Source organism: Anastrepha ludens, chromosome 5, assembly GCF_028408465.1.
Source record: "Anastrepha ludens isolate Willacy chromosome 5, idAnaLude1.1, whole genome shotgun sequence".
NCBI lineage: Eukaryota > Metazoa > Arthropoda > Insecta > Diptera > Tephritidae > Anastrepha > Anastrepha ludens.
In genome coordinates this window covers 49,518,303-49,538,446 of record NC_071501.1, presented here as the reverse complement: position 1 = coordinate 49,538,446, position 20,144 = coordinate 49,518,303, and the positions used below count along the sequence as shown (strand labels likewise).

The following is a 20,144-nucleotide window of genomic DNA, read 5'->3' as shown; positions in this document are numbered from 1 at the left end:
TTCATTTCACACTTTGGCAACATTTTGTACTATGAATTGTATCGTATCTATTGGCAGCATTGCAAATCTTGTATCCAAATGAAGGACAATTACTTAATTTGGAAGCTTACTTTGAGAGGATTCTTCTTCTTCTTCTCTTAATTGGCGCTATAACCGCTTACGCGATTTTGACCGAGTTTAACAAAGCGCGCCAGTCGTTTCTTTCTCGTGCTAACCGGCGCCAGTTGGACACACCAAGTGAAGCCAAGTCCTTCTCCACCTGATCTTTCCAACGCAGAGGAGGCCGCCCTCTTCCTCTGCTACCACCAGCTGGTACCGCATCGAATACTTTCAAAGCCGGAGCGTTTGTATCCATTCGGACGACATGACCCAGCCAACGTAGCCGCTGGATCTTTATTCGCTGCGCTATGTCTATGTCGTCGTAAAGCTCATACAGCTCATCGTTCCATCGTCTGCGATATTCGCCATTGCCAACGTGCAAAGGTCCAAAAATCTTATGCAGAATCTTTCTATCGAACACTCCAAGCGTCGCTTCATCGGATGTTGTCATCGTCCAAGCTTCTGCGCCATACGTTAGGACGGGCATGATGAGAGTCTTGTAGAGTGTTAGTTTTGTTCGTCGAGAGAGGACTTTACTGCTCAGTTGCCTACTTAGTCCAAAGTAGCACTTGTTGGCAAGAGAGATTCTACGTTGGATTTCAAGGCTGACATTGTTATCGGTGTTAATGCTGGTTCCTAAATAGACGAAGTCTTTTACAACCTCGAAATTATAACTGTCTACAGTGACGTGGGTGCCGATACGCGAGTGCGCCGACTGTTTGTTTGAAGACAGGAGGTACTTCGTTTTGTCCTCGTTCACCACCAGACCCATTCGCTTTGCCTCTTTATCCAGTTTGGAGAAGGCAGAACTAACAGCGCGGTTGTTAAGGCCGATGATGTCAATATCATCATCATATTGAGAGGATTCTAGGGTCGCAAAAATGTTTGTTCTTGACGAGTCCAAAAAACAACCAAAATCAGGTTTTCTTCAGAACTCTTTTATTTATTACTTGGTTCCAAAGTCTGATCATGGTTGAAAATTTTAAATACAAGGTGGCGTTATTCATCATTTGCTTTTGAATAACTTTTTTACTGAAGTTTTGGGTGTTTGGCCGAGCTCCTCTTTCATTTATGGCGTGCGCCTTGATGTTGTTCCACAAATAGATGGACCTACGGTTTCAAGCCGACTCTGAACGGCAGATATTTTTTATGAGGAGCTTTTTCATGGCAAAAATACAATCGGAGGTTTGCCATTGCCTGCCGAGGGGTGACCGCTATTAGAAAAATGTTTTTCTTAATTTTGGTGTTTCACCGAGACTCAAACCTACGTTCTCTCTGTGAATTCGGAATCTTAGTCACGCACAAACCCATTCGACTACGGCGGCTGTTTGTGTATTGCAACTGTCTAATTCACAAGCTTCAAATATGATTGACGTACAACACCATTTGAAAAAATTATAAATCTTCTGATAGGGTGATTATGTACTAAATAATTGTGTACATTGTGACAACTACAAAGACTTATTAAAATGTTTAATTTTACGAGGGGCAGTTTTCTTTAATGGGGTAGAAGTTGAGTAATTTGTACAGGGTTAAGTAATCATATTTATTTTTTGTTGAAAATATTTGAGTATCTATATGAAAAGTATCATTTTTTGGTAATATGACGCAGGACAAACGGATAGACCCCAATTTCCATGAAGGAGTTATACATGTGTATACATAATATAATTTCCTATGGTTGCGCAAGGGAATAAATCGCCACAAGTTATAGAACTTTTAAAATCCTATAGACACTCTCATGGACATTTAACACACACTTATTTAAAAAAAAAAGATCAAACGCAGCATACGAATTGATAAGAGCACTTTATTTGCTATTTGCGTCATGTTTTTGTTTTTAATTCATACACATTTGCACACACAAAAGCATTGCTTAGGGCGCGCTTACTCATAAGAGCGCACTTTTCTCTTTGCTGTCATTGCATTTTTATTTCATAATTTATATACTTTTGCTTCACAACGTACAGCACAAATACAGCGCGAACTTCAACATTCGTTCCTACCAAAAATTCTACAAAAATATGCTCAAATGAAATAACAAATAAAAACATTAACGGTCTCTTTTGCGTTTGTTTTTTTGGTCATGATTTTGCAGTAAATAAAATTCTAATTAAATACTCGTATAAGAGAGCATGAATTCTATTGTAATTTCTTACTCTTCGATCTTCTATTGTTAACGTGCGCATGAAAGAGAATTTTCTCCGTTTGCTTCGATTTTTTTAATGCATTAATAATAATAGCGTTTCTCTTTATGCGCCAGATTTTTTTTGCTATAGTTATTTGAAAATATACATTTAAACCTAAGAAAAGCGAAAAAATCCAAGGGAAAACTACTTATTTTCCTATTACATGCAGCCCAAATAATGAATGCCAAATTCTGCAAAGCATTACTATATTCTGGATAAATACAATGATTGAGTTTGTTACCACCGCATCGGATTATTCTTCTCCCCGACGGTAATTGCCCCAAATCTTTGCAAATTTATTTTGTTTCGGTGGCCGATCAACTCTCGCCGCGACTATGAATGATACCTAGCCTAAGAACTTATCGAAATAATTAAGGAAGTGTTGAGCAATTAGATTCGATATATTGCGAGTTTCAGGTGCAATTTAGAAAACAACTGATATATGAAGTGATTAGGAATAAATCCAGAAAATCAGATAGATACTGTTCACATATGGCAGATTAGCTGTAAAATTAACAATCAGCTGTCAAGACTGTATTGAAAGGCTTTAATTAATCGAAATTGGTTTGGTGGAATATTTTATTGTTTTTGGTTTGTTTAATTATCAATTTTTTTTCAAGGTTTGGTATTTTTTCTTATGCACTCCCGGCGACACAAGTTCAACTTCCAGTTTATTCCAGAACCAGAAGCATTTTTTACGGATGTGGGCTACACGCTACACGTAGAGATCGAATTGTTCAGTAGGACAAATGTTTACGTGGAAATCTGTATTGGCAGATATACTATTCGCCAAAAAACAGTACCCTTATGCATTGGCGATATTTCAAATCATTCACATTTTTCTAAACATTGGCTTCTACCTATAGATTTTACAATTGAATTTCAGGAATAATAAATTGCGCATTAAAATGTTAAAGAATTTTCCTAATCATCTAATTGATAAATAAAAAAATGTTTGATGTTTTTTAGACACAATTTTTGTTCATAATACTAAAATGCGTATATTAAGCTACATATATTGTCTACAATATTTATTAAAATCCGTTCGACAGTTTTGGAGTAATTAAATTCTGGAAAAACACTGTCCTGGTTTTCCACATGGCGTGACTATGTTTTTTTTTTAATTTTTTTCAAAAATTCTATATCTTTTTTTAATATAAAAAAACAATTTTCCAAATTAAAAAAAAAAAAATCGAAAAACTACTTGCATTTTGCTGATTTATTGACGTATTTTTACTAATTCGGTTCTCTTAAAGAGTCTTCTGACGGTGTTGGGTGTTTTCTTCCATATTAAAAAAAATGTGGATTAGGCGTTAAATGCGGAAAATGTACAAAAACTCTACCAAAAACAATTCTCAAAAAACACTATGGTTCTTGACTTACTTGAAACCAAAATTCAATGATCTATAAAACTGCATACCCGAAATTTTTCTAAAAATTCGGAGTAAAAAGAGTGAAATTTTGATGAAAATTTGCTGAAACAATTGAAAATAAAAACTAAATAAATAAATAGTCAAAACTTATCAATATATGGGGCACACTTTCTTTTGGCATTGACTGAATATATAATTGGCGCTTACATCCTTTTTGCGTGTTTGGCCTAGCTCCTCCTCCTATTTGTGGCGTGCGTCTACAGTTTTAAGCCGACTTCTAACGGCAGATGAATTTTTATGACAAGCTTTTTCATACACTTAGGGGTTTGTTATTGTCTGCCGAGGAGCGACTGCTATTAGAATACACATCTGAATGGTAGTCACGCACCAACACATTCGACTACGGCGACCGTGTGCCGTCCACAGATATCCATCAAAATTTGCTTCTTATATCTTTGCATAGTGTAGTTATGCTTTTTTGCTTAAATATTTATATGGATACCTATGTATGTATTAATATATTTATTTTTTTATTTTCAATTATTAGTAATCTCCTACTAGAGAATTTTAATATTTCCTTTTCTCTGCAGATTCACAAATGGTCACATACTTATTGGGGCCTGCCGAGATGGGTACTTTTCTTGCAAAACTATCACATAGTATTGCCGCGAAAACATCACCGCATTCATCATGTCGCACCGCATGAAACATATTTCTGCATTACCACAGGCTGGTTGAATTGGCCATTGGAAAAAATTAGGCATGTAGTCACATACAATACTTCTTAATTATATTATATATACATTACATATATATATATTAGTATACACATAAATGATTTTGGCACATATACAATCATGTTTATATTTGGAATTTTTCTAGATTCTGGCCTGCGTTAGAAGCTATTATTGAATATTCAACTGGTTGCAAGGCACGTGATGATGACCTCAAGTGGGCCAAAAAAATGACATAACTGTGTTTGCGAGCAACGAAAATTCATATGTTCATCCTGTAGACTTTCAAGAATACATACAAACACATGCACTTGAGCAAATACGTATGCATGCGCATGTATGTATTGTATAATATACATCTACACATACACACGTATAACACCAGCATTGGCATTGTGAGAACTTCTTCAATCACACACAAAAATTTATTGAAATCTTATGAGCATTTTTTATTACGCTGAATGTACAAATGCTGAATATACAAATCGCATTAGTTTGCCTGTACTAATTAGAACTTTTTAAGATATTTCAAACTCATCCTTGCGTGCGTATAATTACATAAGATAGGCACACACACATGCAGACATACATATTGAACAAAAAAAATGAAACAAAAAACAAAGACAATTAACATCAAATATCACAAGCAATTAATTTAAGTGAACACTATAAGTGAATTAGGAGGCTTTTTTTATAAATATACACCACATAGCGCATAATTAGGTGAAAATATCATTTTTACAATATAATTAGAATACTACTTTTTAAGCTGCTTAAAAACTATTTGTCAATTGTTTATAAAATACCAAAGTAATTTCGAGATCAATAATAGTCAAATAGCCAGTGATCACTCATACATATATTTACTAGAGCTAATCACATAAATACTTATTTTTTCGGCTCAACACTGTACCATGAATCACAAGAGTAAATCATCTTTGTGGACATTTGACAAGTAAAAAAAAAACTTTTCTCAAAATCAGCAATCAGAAGAGCGAAAAACACATTAAATTCGAAACAAACATTTTGGTATGTATATAAGGAAATGTTAAGAAGTAACCTTATGAAAAATTTTATTGATTCTCGACCAGTTTCCTTACTCTGATGGCCGGTTTTTAGACAATTAAAAAAAAAATATATAAATAAATATGTTAGTCGTTTAATATTTTGTCCACAATAACTTGGCAATAAATTAACTAATTTCATATTAGATGATCTTTTAAGTTGTCACAACTGCAGCTAAACCTTTTTGTGTCAAATATCTCTTAACAAATTTACGTCAATGAATTTTTAAAATGCAGTTTAGTTTCTTGCGCTTGCTATCCGAGTGTATTTGAGCCATGAAAAAGCTCTTCTTGTACCATTCGAAGTTCGCTTAAAAATGTAGGTCTCCCCATTTGGGAAACAGCACCAATACTCACACCACAAATGGGTGGAGCAACTCGGCCGAACACCCAAAAAGGGGGTAGATGCCAATGTAGACAGGTTTCCGTGTATTATGGGTGAAAATTGGTAGGATTTCAATAGGAACGCAATTTTCTTTTTAATACGCTTTTGTCGGTAAATCAATACAGAATATACAAGCTGGCGCAAAACTAATCACCCAATTTGGTTTCTGAACAACTTTTTTACTAAATAAAAAAAAATGATTTTGAGTTATGGAAATCTTTATTTTGCCCTTTACGTGCTCCATTGCTTGACTTTTGTATACTGCAACTGTTTAATTCACAAGTGTCAAATATGATTCACGTATGACGCCATTTGCAAAAATTATAAATCTTCCGGTAGGGTGATTTATTTTTGCGCCACCTTGTACAGTGTACTCTCTCCTAACGAGCACATATCTTAAGCGGACACTTTTTTCAGTACATACCACAAATCCTTAAGAGTTTTCAAATTTTTTTTTTCTTGAGCGGACAACCCTCCCATAGCATATTATATTACTAACTTTTTTTTACACTTTTCCCTTGACCGAACACCTCCCGTAAGCGAACAAGTCTTTCAGTCCCTCAGACGCCCGCTTAAGAGAGAGAGTCTACTGTATTCGCCTCAAGAAGTGTGTAAGTGTAATTTTATATTTAAATTTTTCTTTAAGCTCTAGTAATCAACCGCTCAGGGTTACAAACACAAATGGTTGGGAACTCGGCAAAGTATGAAAGTTTCATGAAAGTTTAAAAGGTACATAAGCAAAATCCCTGTGCCATACCAAATCGGACTTTAAATACTATTTATATAAATATCTCGACCCCAGCGTCGTCTAGTAGATCTAAACAATCTCATTCATAAACATTCCCAAATATGCTCTGATCAAGTCAAAAAAGTAAAAGGTACTGGAATATATAAACTAGAAACGAATAGACAAATAAATAACCTTCCACATTTACATATTACGAGCATAGGAAGACAAGCTCTTTTGATAGAAAGGTCTTAATAGAAAACTGATCGTAGCCGGGCGTGGTTTTTCGTGATATCCTAACTGGAAGTCTTCTTTATTTCACAGAAAACCTCTAAATGCCTTATTGACATGAAAATGATCTGCTAAAAACAAACTGCCTTTCGACGGCGGCAGGAAGAACAACTTGAATAAAAATCGCAATTTGCAAAACTTCTACCCTCATATTAATTTTAACAATTTGGTTAAGACTACTCGTGTGACTACTGATTTCATGTTATTCATATATAACATGCCCTTACAATAATTTCTTAAATACGTCATATAACTAAATTTTTAATACGAATTTTAACAACAAAACAGTTTTGAGGTTAGGCATCAGGCTAGATAGGGTAGTAATGACATAGATGGCTTGTGCTCTGAAGTGAACTATTATCTCGACAGCCTTTTTTGCTTTTGCACTGTGAGGAATTTTCAGCTTTCGCTCACTAAATCCACGGTGACCCTCTTTACCACCACCTGGACGAAGGAGGTCAAACTGCAGTTAAAAGTGAAAGTTGACGATACACTAATTCTCCTTCTTGGCGCACACAACCGCAATTTCCACTACGGTCCAATACCGTAACAAGGTAATCAAATCGCTACCAGCAGCACTTGGGGCAAATACAAAAAAAATGTTGCTGGCGACTTTTAAAGCAATTGGTCGGTTGGACGGTACTGAATTACACTGCACCTATCTTTTCGCCTAGCACAGCGACATCTATATAACGAGTCTTTCATGCCCCCGGTTAAGGAGTACAGTAAGATGCTACCGCAGGAATCACCCCTGCAAACACTTGCTAGAGGCTAAGCTACCTCCCAGGGGAACCAGGTCACATCTCTTCAACTATACTGACGAGATCAAAGATCAAACACGACTACAACTACTGGATCAGACAGTTTATAGACAGAAATTAAACGACATTCATTGCGAGTCTCTTACCACCTTCCTAAGATCCCGATCCCGAATGCAGCCATCGGAGTTTTAGCATCACTCCTCCTAGATGAATAGCTTCAGTTGTCTCGTGGGACTTGCAAATCTTTGGCTCAATTCTCACCTACTCACATGCCCTCTTAAACCACGCCACCTCACGATCCTATCATAAACGAACACCAATTAAGCTATAACATTTTCTCGAGACAAATTATTCTGTCAAATGTCCGCAGATATATGTACAGTGTTACGTAAAATCTGAGCAACTTTTTTTCCTTAATTAATGATACAGTCTTTCTTTAAAATATTTGGCTACAATTATCCACAATCACAGAACGGACTCGTAACACATAGCCAGAATAAATTATTGATAGACATAAAATAAACTTAGAAAGTTTTCTGACACCTAACAGAATCGAAAGTAATTATTGAATCTTTTTATTTATAGAAAAATATATATGGTTACTTTTCATTTCGTTTGCTTGAACCATCTGAAAATACAATTGACAAGGTTTATTTGCTCAAAGTGAGCAAAGATTTCTCATGCTTTGTTTGATTTTTTGCTCAAAATTATTTAAGAATATAAAATCTTACTCTTATATGACAGGCAATTAAATTGAAATCATTTTAATTTTGCGGCTGATCTACATATACTTAATGTCATAAGTCTACGCTCATTTGTGGGTAGTTTAAAAAGTAACACGAAAAACAGTTTTTAAGTTAATTTTTTTTTTGTAATTATCGAATTAAATGCATAATCCATTTTAGATCACACCATTTAGGAAATAAATAATAGATTTTATTTGAAACGCAAAAAGGACGTATTATTAAAGTCTACGCTCATTTATAAAAAACTTAAAATATTCAAAAAAACTCTCCGAAAATATGCACGTTCTTAGTAACTTATTGGATACCAACGAAGTTTGAACACTTCCTTTAGTCTATTGGACATAGAGTTCACCAATTTAGTAATCTCTTCGACAGTAATCTTAACCCACTCCTCATTGTAATTTCGTATTTTTTTATATTTCTTTCCAGAAGCGCCCATAAAAATGTTCAATAGAAAATCCATAACTGTTCTATCATATATGAGCCATATGGCTTGGAGTCGTTTTCTTATGGAAAGCAGTAATCATTCGATAACCCCAGCATCTCAGCGCGTTGCTTTAAGTTTTGTTTTCAAATATCTAAATTACAATTTTTCTTCCTTTGATACCAAAAATTCAAAACTTGCTTTCATCCGAACTAAATTTCTCCAAAATTCTGGAGACTTGTCTCATTTGCGAAAGCAATGCGTTGTTGTCTATTTATTAGGGATATAGATGGCACCTTCCCAGCTACTCTCCTATTATAACCGGCTTTTCTTAAGACTCTTCTGGCAGTTGAAGCACTAATATATTTTTCGAACTAATTTCATAGTTCATCTTTCACTTTCGAAGCAGTTATCTTTGTATATTTCTTTACCAGCCATATAATACTGCGATTTGCCCTTTCTGTCAATTTACAATGACGACTTGCTCTTGGTCTTGAAGTTATAATTCCGATATTTTCGTAGTTTTGAATTACTGTCCGAACTGATGTGCATGCCTTGCTTGTTGCTTTCCTGCAGTTTTGGCCTTCTTTCCACAATTTTATATAAACGAATAGCTTGATGAATAAAAATGATCATTTTTCTTACCATGAAATTGCCTTATATTAATCACACGTTTGTTTTTCTTTTAAATAAATAAATAAATAATCACACGTAAAGCGAATCCGCAAATGATGAGCGTAAACTTTTGACTCTCGCCTTACTACGTATTACCAAAAAAAAAGTACCGTTAGAATCGGTGACGACGCATGGCGGTGATCATTTTTTATCTATCTACTACGATAATAAACAACGACGATGATGAATTTGAATTTGTGCTGAACTTACCGTTAGAATTTCATTAACAAATAGGAGAATTTTATTAAAAAAGGAGGAGATTATGACACCTGGTCTATTTTCGTGAGATAAATTTAAGTTTGAGTTTTCCTTTGTCAAAACTCAAATTTGTTCAAGATTACTTCGACATGTTTAGAAATTAGTTGGAAGCGTATTGAATTCTCAAACAAATTGTCGTTATATTTATTAAAACACCATTAGCCCTCGAAGCAACACTAATTCCAATAAAGGAAGTATATATGAGGACCAATTCCAAAAAGATAGAAAAAATTCTAATTAAACATATTTATAATACTCAATGTAACGAGTATTTTTTTTAGCTGCATGAAACTATCGATATCGATAACTATAGTTTCACAGCTGAGAATGGCAAACTATGTTGACATTTCTGTTCATCGTCATGAGTCATGAATCGTTTAACGCCAGAACAACGATTCCAACGCTTCGAAATTTACTTTGAAAAAAAAATCTGTTCGCGAGGTTCATAGAGTGTTGAAGAAGACGCTGAAATATCGATTCGTCGGCATTTTCAACTTGTTGGCCTTTGTCCTTCAACTACGTAGAAAATTTGATGAAAGGATCTTGGCTTACGTGTCCATTAACTATAGCTAAATGATCACCGTTTGCGTCGTATTTTGGCTGATTGTGCTCATTTAGATTTATTGGGGAAAATTAGTCAAAAATTGAACTGATCAACATATGGCGGATATTATATTCAAAAAATTAATACCATGAAATTATCTTCCAGATTATAACACAAAAAATTTCAGTGTATGTTCTGGTGGATACTGTAGCAGGTTAAACTTTTACCTATCCAGAATTGACCCCGACATACTAAACATATGTCCGGCATGTGAAGGCACCCCGCACGGCACGAACCACCTTTTCACATGCCCCATCAAACCCACTCGCCTAACATCCCTCTCCCTCTGGACCCAACCTGTCGAAACAGCAAGTATCCTGGGCCTACCGTTAGATGAGTTAGACGAAGACGACCGGTGATTTACACCACACTGGCAGGGCAAAGTGTACTGCTACAACAACAACAACAACAACAAATTTCATTCCAACAATATTTCTTAAAGCTCATCAAAAACACCCGTTAGATAGTTTCCATTTTTTTCAACTACGTTTAATAACAAGAGTAAGAGGAAATTTTGAGTGTAAATGCATATTAGAAATTCTAGCTATTTTCCATTTATTGAAGCGAGTCAACTAAAATGCCCTCAGATATGCACGAATACATGAATTCCAGAAACTCAGGAATAGTAGGCATTACTTTTTGGATGTGTATCTACGATTCATTTTCTCCTCAATTTAATGAATATAATGTTCGACATTTAGAAAGATTTATTTAAAAAGAAAATATTTGTTTAAACTACGAAAATTTAAAACTAAAGACTTTAAAAAATATATAGGCAAGTACATATTTAAATAACGAGTTGGAGCAACATTAAGTTAGCGTTCAAATTTAAGGAGTATATATCAAATTAGCAAAAGTTGGTTGGGTTTTGCAGAGCCCCTTTAATAACAATATATGATATTAGTTTAATTATGCAATTTTCTATAAGTTGCTTAGATTATTGGCAATGCTGTACATTCGATGTTTGCAAGTAATATACATTGCTTCGAAAATTATAAGAAATAAATCCAACAGTTGATTTTTGGAATTTCGCTCACAGCCAGACACGCCATACGACATGTAAAGCGATTCATATTTGTTTCCTTACTTGTGGAATTGTATGTGCAATGGTTTCAGCCCAGACCTTAAACCATATACGTATTACATGTACAAGTTATAGTATGTATACTAAATACTATATTGAAAAAGTTCGTATACGAGTATACTCTTATTAGTTTATCTATTTATTTATCTTACATAAAAGAAATATAACCTCAATGGATAAATTTTAATATTTGATTAAATCACCAGACTAGTAAGCACCATTTTTGCAAAAATACCTATATAATTTTGAACTTAAATCAAAAATTTGAAGTAATTAACAGCAATTATGATATATAAATTTAACTTTAAATGCATTAATTTAATACTTGCACATTTTAAGTTTTATCGTACACCGTCGGTTGCATTTCGTTCGTTGCAAATAAAATACCTACGTGCGAGGGCATCAACTGGCTTCACCGTTTTCTAATGCATTCTGTTCAACATCTATTCGAAATTTTTGATTGATAATGAAATCATTTTATTATAAAAATTTATTTTTCCGCCTTTATTGTTTGATGCTTCTCCAGATCTAATACAGGCTTCCCAAAGGTGTTTACCTCTTGGAAAATATTTTTAGATGCGCTTTTCATTATCGCTCTCAAACTGCCAGGTCTTTTTTTTTCACTATACTCAAAATCATTTTCAAAATCATCAATTTCAGTATACCCAGAAGGAATAGTTTCAGTTTTGGTTAATGAAACAAGTCAGGTGCTGCCATATCTGATAAACACGTTGGTTGATCGTTGATATTTATGTAAATACAACAGTTTATTTATTTATTTTAAATTAAAAGAAAGTTATTAAAATACGATTGAGCTCTCTATTGTGTTTCAAAAATCAGACTTTAGCGTCTTTACGTTTTTTACGTCAATGAGCTCCATCAAATAAGTTCGAATTGAAAGCGTTTTCTTTGCTGTAAAGGTCGAACTAAATGACCATAGATATAACTTTTATTTACCATATAAATACATATATAAGCGACTCTTTTTCGAATATTTTTAAGACTCATTTAACTACGCATTGACTTTTTATACAGCTTATTTCGGACTCTTGCTTTGGAGCCTTTTAGGATTCTTATTGGCCACCTAAACGACTGGTGTCTTAAGAAATAACTGTGGAATAACTAAGGAATAACTGTGTTATATTCGCTGAAAGTTTTAAACCAACAAGCACAGTCACTTTAAGTAGGTATTTAATACCTCAATGACGAGTTGCTGATCGAGTAAAGCCTCACTTCAAAATTTTCGAGCTGGTAAAGTTTTGTTATTTGCATAAAGTGTCAGCTCATAATTTGTATTATTTACATATGTATGTATCTACATATATCTGGCCACCATTGCCGAATAGATTGGTGCGCGACTAACATTCGTTAGTGCACGCGTTCGAAACCCACTGTGGGTACGAAACACCAAAATGATAGCGAATGTTTTTTCTAGCAAGCAATGGAAATCTCCGAGTGTATTTCTGCCATGAAAAAGTTCCTCATAAAAAACCATTTGCCGTTCGGAGGTGGCATAAAACTATAAGTCCCTCCATTTTTGGCATCAAGTAGTGAGAGCATCAAGACTCGCCACAAATTGTAGGAGTAGTTCGGCTAAACAATCTACAATAGATATGTTCCAATTATATTTACACATTTATATTCATAATCGCTTACGAAGCCTGAGTTATAAGAATAATAGCTAATTAATAATAATTGTAATTAAATTTTAAAAGGTTTTGTTCTATTTCCTATTCAACAATTATTTTATTTTTCGAATTTTTTTCCTTCTCTCAGGCATGAAAATACTAATACATTTCTTAACTAAACGACAAAAGAATATAATTAATAGATAGTAGAAAACTCGTTGTTTAAAACCATCATCAAAGGTTGAGAAGCCCTACCTGAAACTATCTTTCTCCTGAAACTATTTTTTCCACTTTTTCACTATCTCTAAAAGGTCGATTGTGTGGATCTAAGTCCACATGCAAAATTCTACACAGGCGGGTTCATACAGTGGTTTCCTTTTAAAAATTGAAAAAAAAGTTAACAAAATCAATACTTTCAGCATATTCTTGGTTTATTCGAAGGAGCAAACATTCCCATTTATAGTTATTGACTACGATTTCATTAATTTCATTTCATGCATATGGCTATCCCGCAGTATCGCATCCTGTTCACCCAGTTTTTCAAAACCCTATTGACAGTATCTAGCGCTATCTCGCACGAATGACACACCGATACTCGCCTCAACTGTTAATAGATTGTTCGCATAACATCGGGCCGTGATGGCACCTCACAAAAAAGCCTCCTCAAATCGCAGCTTCAAGGTGGTCAATTGAAATCGCCGAGACGGCTGATGGCACGATTATCGAACTTGGCGCGCAAGAATCGATTGTGGATCGATGGGCTGTGTTGCACGGCACACCATTTTGCTGAAACCAAAGATCGTCCAAGCCCATGTCTACAATTTCTGGCCCAAAAAATCGTTTATCATGCCTCTGTGGCGCTCACTTCATATGTTTACTTCAGTTCCAATAGTTCTATACACACACACATACAGAAAATACATATGAGTAGCAAATCTAGACTAGAACTATCGTCAGATATCAGATCGATTGGGATTTTTTTATTCTTTGAAAATATATGCTTTTCGGTTACTATTTAAGAATAACTAAAGATCTACTAAATAAAAACATCTCTCTGCACATATTATCGGTTCTAGTCCGTAGGGAGGAATTTGCGATTGGGAATTTGCTTATTACCTAAAAAATTTAAGATTTATTAAGATTTTTGACTGCTATCGTAACAAGAAAATTCTGAACAATCCATTAATAAAAAATGGTATATATTTTTCCGTTTGAGTTTAGCTGAGTTTGCCAACTAAGCTTTACTTTGCAAAATTTGAAGAGTGTTGATCTCGTGTAAGTTGAAAAATTGCTTCTTAGCCTTTGAGAAGGCACTGAAAATGAATAAAATATTTGCCTACTTTTGTGCACAGCAAATACATATTTAATATATGATTCATATGTATGTATATTTTCAAGCGCTTTTTATATATCGGTCATACTATTTTAACAACTAAATTTTTAGTTTTATTAAAAGCTGGGCTTAAGTTACAAACCTATAGGCTGGAGACAGCATAAAATATCGCCCACTTTTAAGTTCATATCATTGTAATGTTTTGTAATTATTTTGTATGAATATTTGTAAGGCGCTAATTAGCAGTCGTTATCATAAATGTATGTAAATAGTGAATAGAATACACTCAACTATCATTTCTAATTTAGACATATTAGACATTTTTAAATTTCGCTACATGCATTCCTGACAGAGATCTAATGACAATGCTATGTGCACATTTTTACGCTTATTTAACTTTATTTCTATATTAACGAAAAATACACCAAAAAACCAAAGCTTTAATAAAATATATTTAAAATTCGTAAAAACAACGTAAGTGACTTAAATTTTGCCTTAATAAAAAATGAGAAGAAACATTGCAGATCATCACTGATAATTATAATTCAAGTCATAAGATTGTAATGAAGTCTGTTAAATGGCTATAAACCAGCAAAAAGAAAACAATCTAAACTTCATTGTGAATTGTACTTTTTATAAAATGCACCCTTTTACACAACATACATACATATGTATATGTGTGTATGAATATATAAGTTGATGATTATATGATTATATTATATACATAAATTTGTGAACAAATTTATTCTAAGGCAATTTTGTATTTATTTGCAAGTAATAAAGCAATATTCATTGTGATTAAGGCTAAACATATTGTATTATGTATGTTTGTATATTTGTTTATACTTTTTATTATTTTTTTGGTTACAAAATTATTTTCTTAAAAAAGGATTTTTCCGATAAACCATGATTTAGTTTTGATTTTACTAGAATGAAAGCACAAATATTCAACAACAACTTTAATTTTATACCTATTGCTGGACTTCTGATATCCTGAAATTTACATATAAAAACCACTTTATAACTTAATAATGCAAACGGCGGGATTAAGCTTGTTAATTTCAATAAAAATGAGTCCCTAATCTTTCGCGCGAATTAAAAAAAAAGTTATTTTGTATAATAAAAATATTGGCTAGTGAATTTTTTGATGCTTCGAGTATTTTTTTATGGCAATGAGCGCTAAAGCTTGTCATTTTATTAAATCTCGCGATTTAATCCGAAAAAATAACCCACAGAGTTAAGAAACGTAAGCGGATTTAATACCGCTTTTGGTTACAGCTAAGGTAAAAAATTTTGACACACAAATTGTCTGAAGCACACGCTAAACTTAGTGCCTTAATACGATATGCAAGCCAAGTTGGATTGCGAGTCAACTTCAAAAAAACGAAGCTTATACGTATCGAAACTCCAAACCAGAACGCACTGACGCTTGAAGTGGGTGGCACGCTGGTTACAATTGAGGACATCGAAAACTTCTGCTACCTTGGCAGCAAACTAGTGTTACTTTATGCGTGCGAAACATGGAAAGTCACAGATACCATATGCAATAGCCTACAAACATTTATCAACGCGCATTATTCACCGCATATTTTGGCCAAGAGTTATCACTAACGAAAATCTTTAAAATATTTCAATGTGCAAGCCCATCGCAGCTGATATCAAAGAAGGGAAATGGCGTTGGATTGGGCACACCTTACCCAAAGAAGACAATGACATCGCAAAGATGGACCTAGTATGGAATCCACAAGGCTTCAGAAGAAGAGGATGACCACGAACAACGTGGATGCGATCAACACACGCGGAATACCAATCAAGATGTTCCTGAATTCGAAAAATAGCACAAGATCGCTCGTGTTGATCTGAGTTTGTTTCCGCCCTATGCTCTGATTACGAGCGGTATTTCTTCATATAACTATATAAATAATTTCATGTACAAACTATTTATTGTTAATTTGACAAGAGATATCAAAGAATAAAAAAAGGTGAACAATTTTATATTGGTGTGTGTTCGCTCTAGTAATATACTAGTGATTTGAAGGTGTATATGTGAGGTCTCGCTATAAGTAGTTGACATTCGTTTGAAGCGTAAATATCTTTTTTTATCTGACGTCAAAAATATTTACGGTAACCACGTTCCAACAAATACAACTTGTAAATATATGGGTTCGACGCTTCCAAAGTGGCAATTTCGACGTGAGCGATAAAGATCGCGAAGGGACACCGAAAAGATTCGAAGATACTCAACTACAACAATTATTGGATGAAGACACATGTCAAGGGTGTAATCTATTTTGAACTCCTTAAACCATCTTAAACCATCACTGACTATCGTTACCGACTACAGCTAATGCGTTTGAATCGAGCTTTCAAAGAAAAGCGGCCGGAATAGGACGGTATACATGACAAACTGATTTTTCTGCATGACAATTCCACGCCACACGTTGCTAAATCGGTCCAGAAATATTTAGAGTAACTGAATTGGGAAATCTTGCCCCAACCGCCGTATTCCCCATACATTGCACCTTCAGACTACCATCTGTTCGGATCAATGCAGTCAGCCCTTATTGGAAAGCGGTTCACTTCTTACCTCTGACTCAATGAATGGATCAAGTCAAAAGAACTCGAATTTTGTAGTTGTAGCTTCCAATGGCACATACTTCACATAATATCATTTATTATTTAATTGTTTAAATAATTCGTAACTTTTTCTAAGAAAGGATGCAAACTTATTTCCATAGCCAATACAATAGGTACTTCAATCTCCTTATTTCAGCATAAATTTTCATTTTGTTGAGTGGCCTGAAAAAACTGCTGCTAGTCTGGATAATTGATTCTCTTCGCTAATTTTCATCGTTTTGTCGTGCGGCATATAAGGATATGTAAGAATAAGGTTCTTTCAAATTATAGATAAGTGAAATACAAGGTGGCGTAAAATCCCAAAAAAATCATACCATAAAAAATCAGAAGATTCATAATTTTTGCAAAATAAAGATTTCCATCACTTAAAATCATTCTTTATTTATTATAAAAGTTATTAAAAAAATGGGATGATCAAATTCGCGCCACTTTGTATATGCATTTCTTTAGAGCGACTGATTGTATTATATTCAAAACCTTCATTTTGCTCCTTGCGCGAGGTTTTTAAAAAAATACAATAAGTTAAAATATTATCATACCCCCTTTTTATATACAAAAGCTCATTGCAAGGAGCCATGTATACATATTTAGTTTTTATAAAAAAAAACCTTTAAAGTCATATGCCTAATGCTCATACTTGTATGTCTCAGTCTCTTCGTCGATTTGAATTTATTATAATTATTGGTGTTTCTAATAGTTTCATGTCAACGCCTGATAATAAACTAAACTTTTTCCCACTTATAACTGACCATGGGAAAAACAAGGTATCTCGAGGATTACTCCATATACTACTAATGATTGACCTTACGTTTAATAATGGCCATAGCGATTGCCAGGCGAAACATTTAAATTGAAACTCCAAATTGCCTAGGATCATCAGTACATTTGGGATTGAAACATGTTCACTTTTATGCTGTTTCAGGATTCGCAACATAATTATCGCCGAGCCTACCTTAAGGGGTTAGGGATAGTCAGAGGCCCGAAAAATTATGATTTTCAATAATTTTTTTTGCTGGTCAATTGCTTTATTTTATAAAAATAAAAACATAGCATTAATACATTATGTTTCGACTTGACTTTAAAAGAATTCCAAAAAAAAATTAATAATTGTAAAAATTATAGCTCCAGAAGTCCATTGTGGTGATCATCACAAGTCCTTGGAGATTCATCTAAAATCAATCGGACAAGAGAAATTAGTTTTATTAATAGATAATCTTGTGCCTGATCGAAGCTTATTTTCAAAATTAACAATATGGCGGCCTCAGGAAATATTTTTCAGATTTTAAACCGAAATTTTTGAGAAAAAAAATTCTTCGATCAGGCACGAGCTTTTTATGTTTTTCAAAAGCAGTATAAATTTTATTGAAATCTACCAAGCGGTTTTTAAGTTACAGTGATCACCAGTTCAAAAAACATAATTTTGAGAAAAACGCATTTAAAGTTTTGCTATCGATTTTTATAGAGTTATACGAATTATTTAACTACTTAAACAGTGTCATCTATTCCTGGGCCATATAATAGGTCTTCAGCTTCCAAAATATCGATTTGCTGTTGCCTATGTAGAATTCTATCTTCTCGAGCGTTATCGTTAGCGCGCTTATCTGCCGCTTTCATACGTCCAGCATCCAGCTACTTTCTCTCGAACGATCCGGAGAGCCCGAGCGCCCTTTGTTAATTGTTGAATAACTCGAAAAGTACAATATTTTTCGGATTCCCTTCAAATTTCCACAGAATATTCTTAAGATATTACACTTTAACAAAATACAAAAAAAAAAAAAATTTTTTTGAAAATTCTGACTACTCCTAACCCCTTAACAAATTTGTTCTGAAAAGGCCTTAAAAAGGGTAGCAAAACTCATTCGCAGACAAAAAAAAGTGAGCTACATAAGATAAGGTAAAAAAAGTTGCAATGAATGGTCGATAAGATAAGGTAAAAAAAGTTGCAATGAATGGACGATAAGATAAGGTAAAAAAAAGTTGCAATGTTTGCAGTTAATTCAGATCTCATCCGTCTTTCCCTATCTTTCAAATTCTCTCTCTAGGCTTTACGTACCAAAGGTAATATTGTCTGAGTGATGGGAAAATTTCGCCCATTCACAATCAAATTCCCTTCCATTGGCTAAGCTAAAGCAGGCAGCGTTAATTATATATTCGTTAAATCGAAAATTCGTAGTTCCTTGTACTGGACTGGTGCTTTAGAAAAGCGCTGTTCACGTTACGAAGGTTGGTTACTGTATGACATACAAAATAACTCGAAATACCTCCACAGTACCTGATCTAAAGAATATTTAGCATGCATTTAGCAAAACACTCAACGCCAATATCATTAGAGGAGGCTAAATATTTTGACTTCTATATCCTCCGCCTCAACCATAGCGCCAACCAATTGCAGACAAAACATCAAGCTGGACACCACAAATTTCCCATTATAGGGCAACCCGTAAGCCCGATCTAAACACATGTGAGTGAATATGCTTTAATTTGTACCTTATTGGAGACACCCTAATGCACATTTAATGTGACGCCCTGAAAGTAAGATATCATTTGCGAGTTTTTCGTTTCATTAAAAATGTTTCTCATACTTTATTAACGTATAGCAATAATTATTGTTGTTTTTTTAACATTATAGGCACGTTTTTAAGAATAAAAAAAGATTTGTACAAATTCTTGAAAAGATAAGCGATAAAACCGACAATTTTTATATCACTACGCTTAACAATTTTCTAATTACATTTTAGTATAGTAAAGTTTAAGTTCCATGCAAATTGGGATGATGTCCAACGTTGTTATAAACTGCTTTTGAGACTTCCTCCTGCAGAGTTGATGGCGGATCGGACAAAATATCTGTCTTCATTGACAAATACTTCAATTTATTGGATACAGCTACAAAAAAAAAGACAATCTATGAATTTGATATATTTTACATATATTTTAAAATCTCAACAAACCTGGCCGCAGGTCAATCAACGAACAATGCTGGTCAACCCATAAAAACGCTGTGCGTCGTAACTCCTCCAAACTGGCACTCGACACGGACGAAGTGTAAGAGGAGAGTAGAGGTTCCAAAATAAGCCCCAGCTATTGGTAAAAAATGACGGTATGATATAAAAAATAATAATATTATATACAGCT

The 20,144-nt window shown here is 34.0% G+C and overlaps 2 protein-coding genes across 10 annotated transcripts in view; one reads left to right on the top strand and one right to left on the bottom strand.

Annotated features, from left to right (window-relative positions):
* The window catches only part of LOC128863082 (plasmanylethanolamine desaturase-like), a 75,301-nt gene that overhangs the window by 28,851 nt on the left and 26,306 nt on the right, over positions 1-20,144 (top strand). Inside the window, exons 5-6 of one of the 2 annotated variants that reach the window (XM_054102010.1) lie at positions 4,252-4,421; positions 4,544-15,172. The exons of the other annotated variant lie outside the window; for it this stretch is intronic. Coding sequence (XP_053957985.1) covers positions 4,252-4,421; positions 4,544-4,634 — 261 coding nt within the window. The 3' untranslated portion in view covers positions 4,635-15,172. Of the gene's footprint in view, positions 1-4,251; positions 4,422-4,543; positions 15,173-20,144 lie in introns of those variants that run through there. 2 annotated transcript variants of the gene reach the window in all.
* The window catches only part of LOC128863079 (protein WBSCR14 homolog), a 64,830-nt gene continuing 64,249 nt past the window's right edge, over positions 19,564-20,144 (bottom strand). For all 8 annotated transcript variants that reach the window (XM_054101999.1, XM_054102005.1, XM_054102006.1 and 5 more), the window contains exons 14-15: positions 19,961-20,090; positions 19,564-19,895 (exon numbers count right to left, since the gene is read on the bottom strand). In XM_054101999.1, the coding sequence (XP_053957974.1) occupies positions 19,762-19,895; positions 19,961-20,090 (264 nt within the window). In that variant the 3' untranslated portion in view covers positions 19,564-19,761. The remainder of the gene's footprint in view (positions 19,896-19,960; positions 20,091-20,144) is intronic.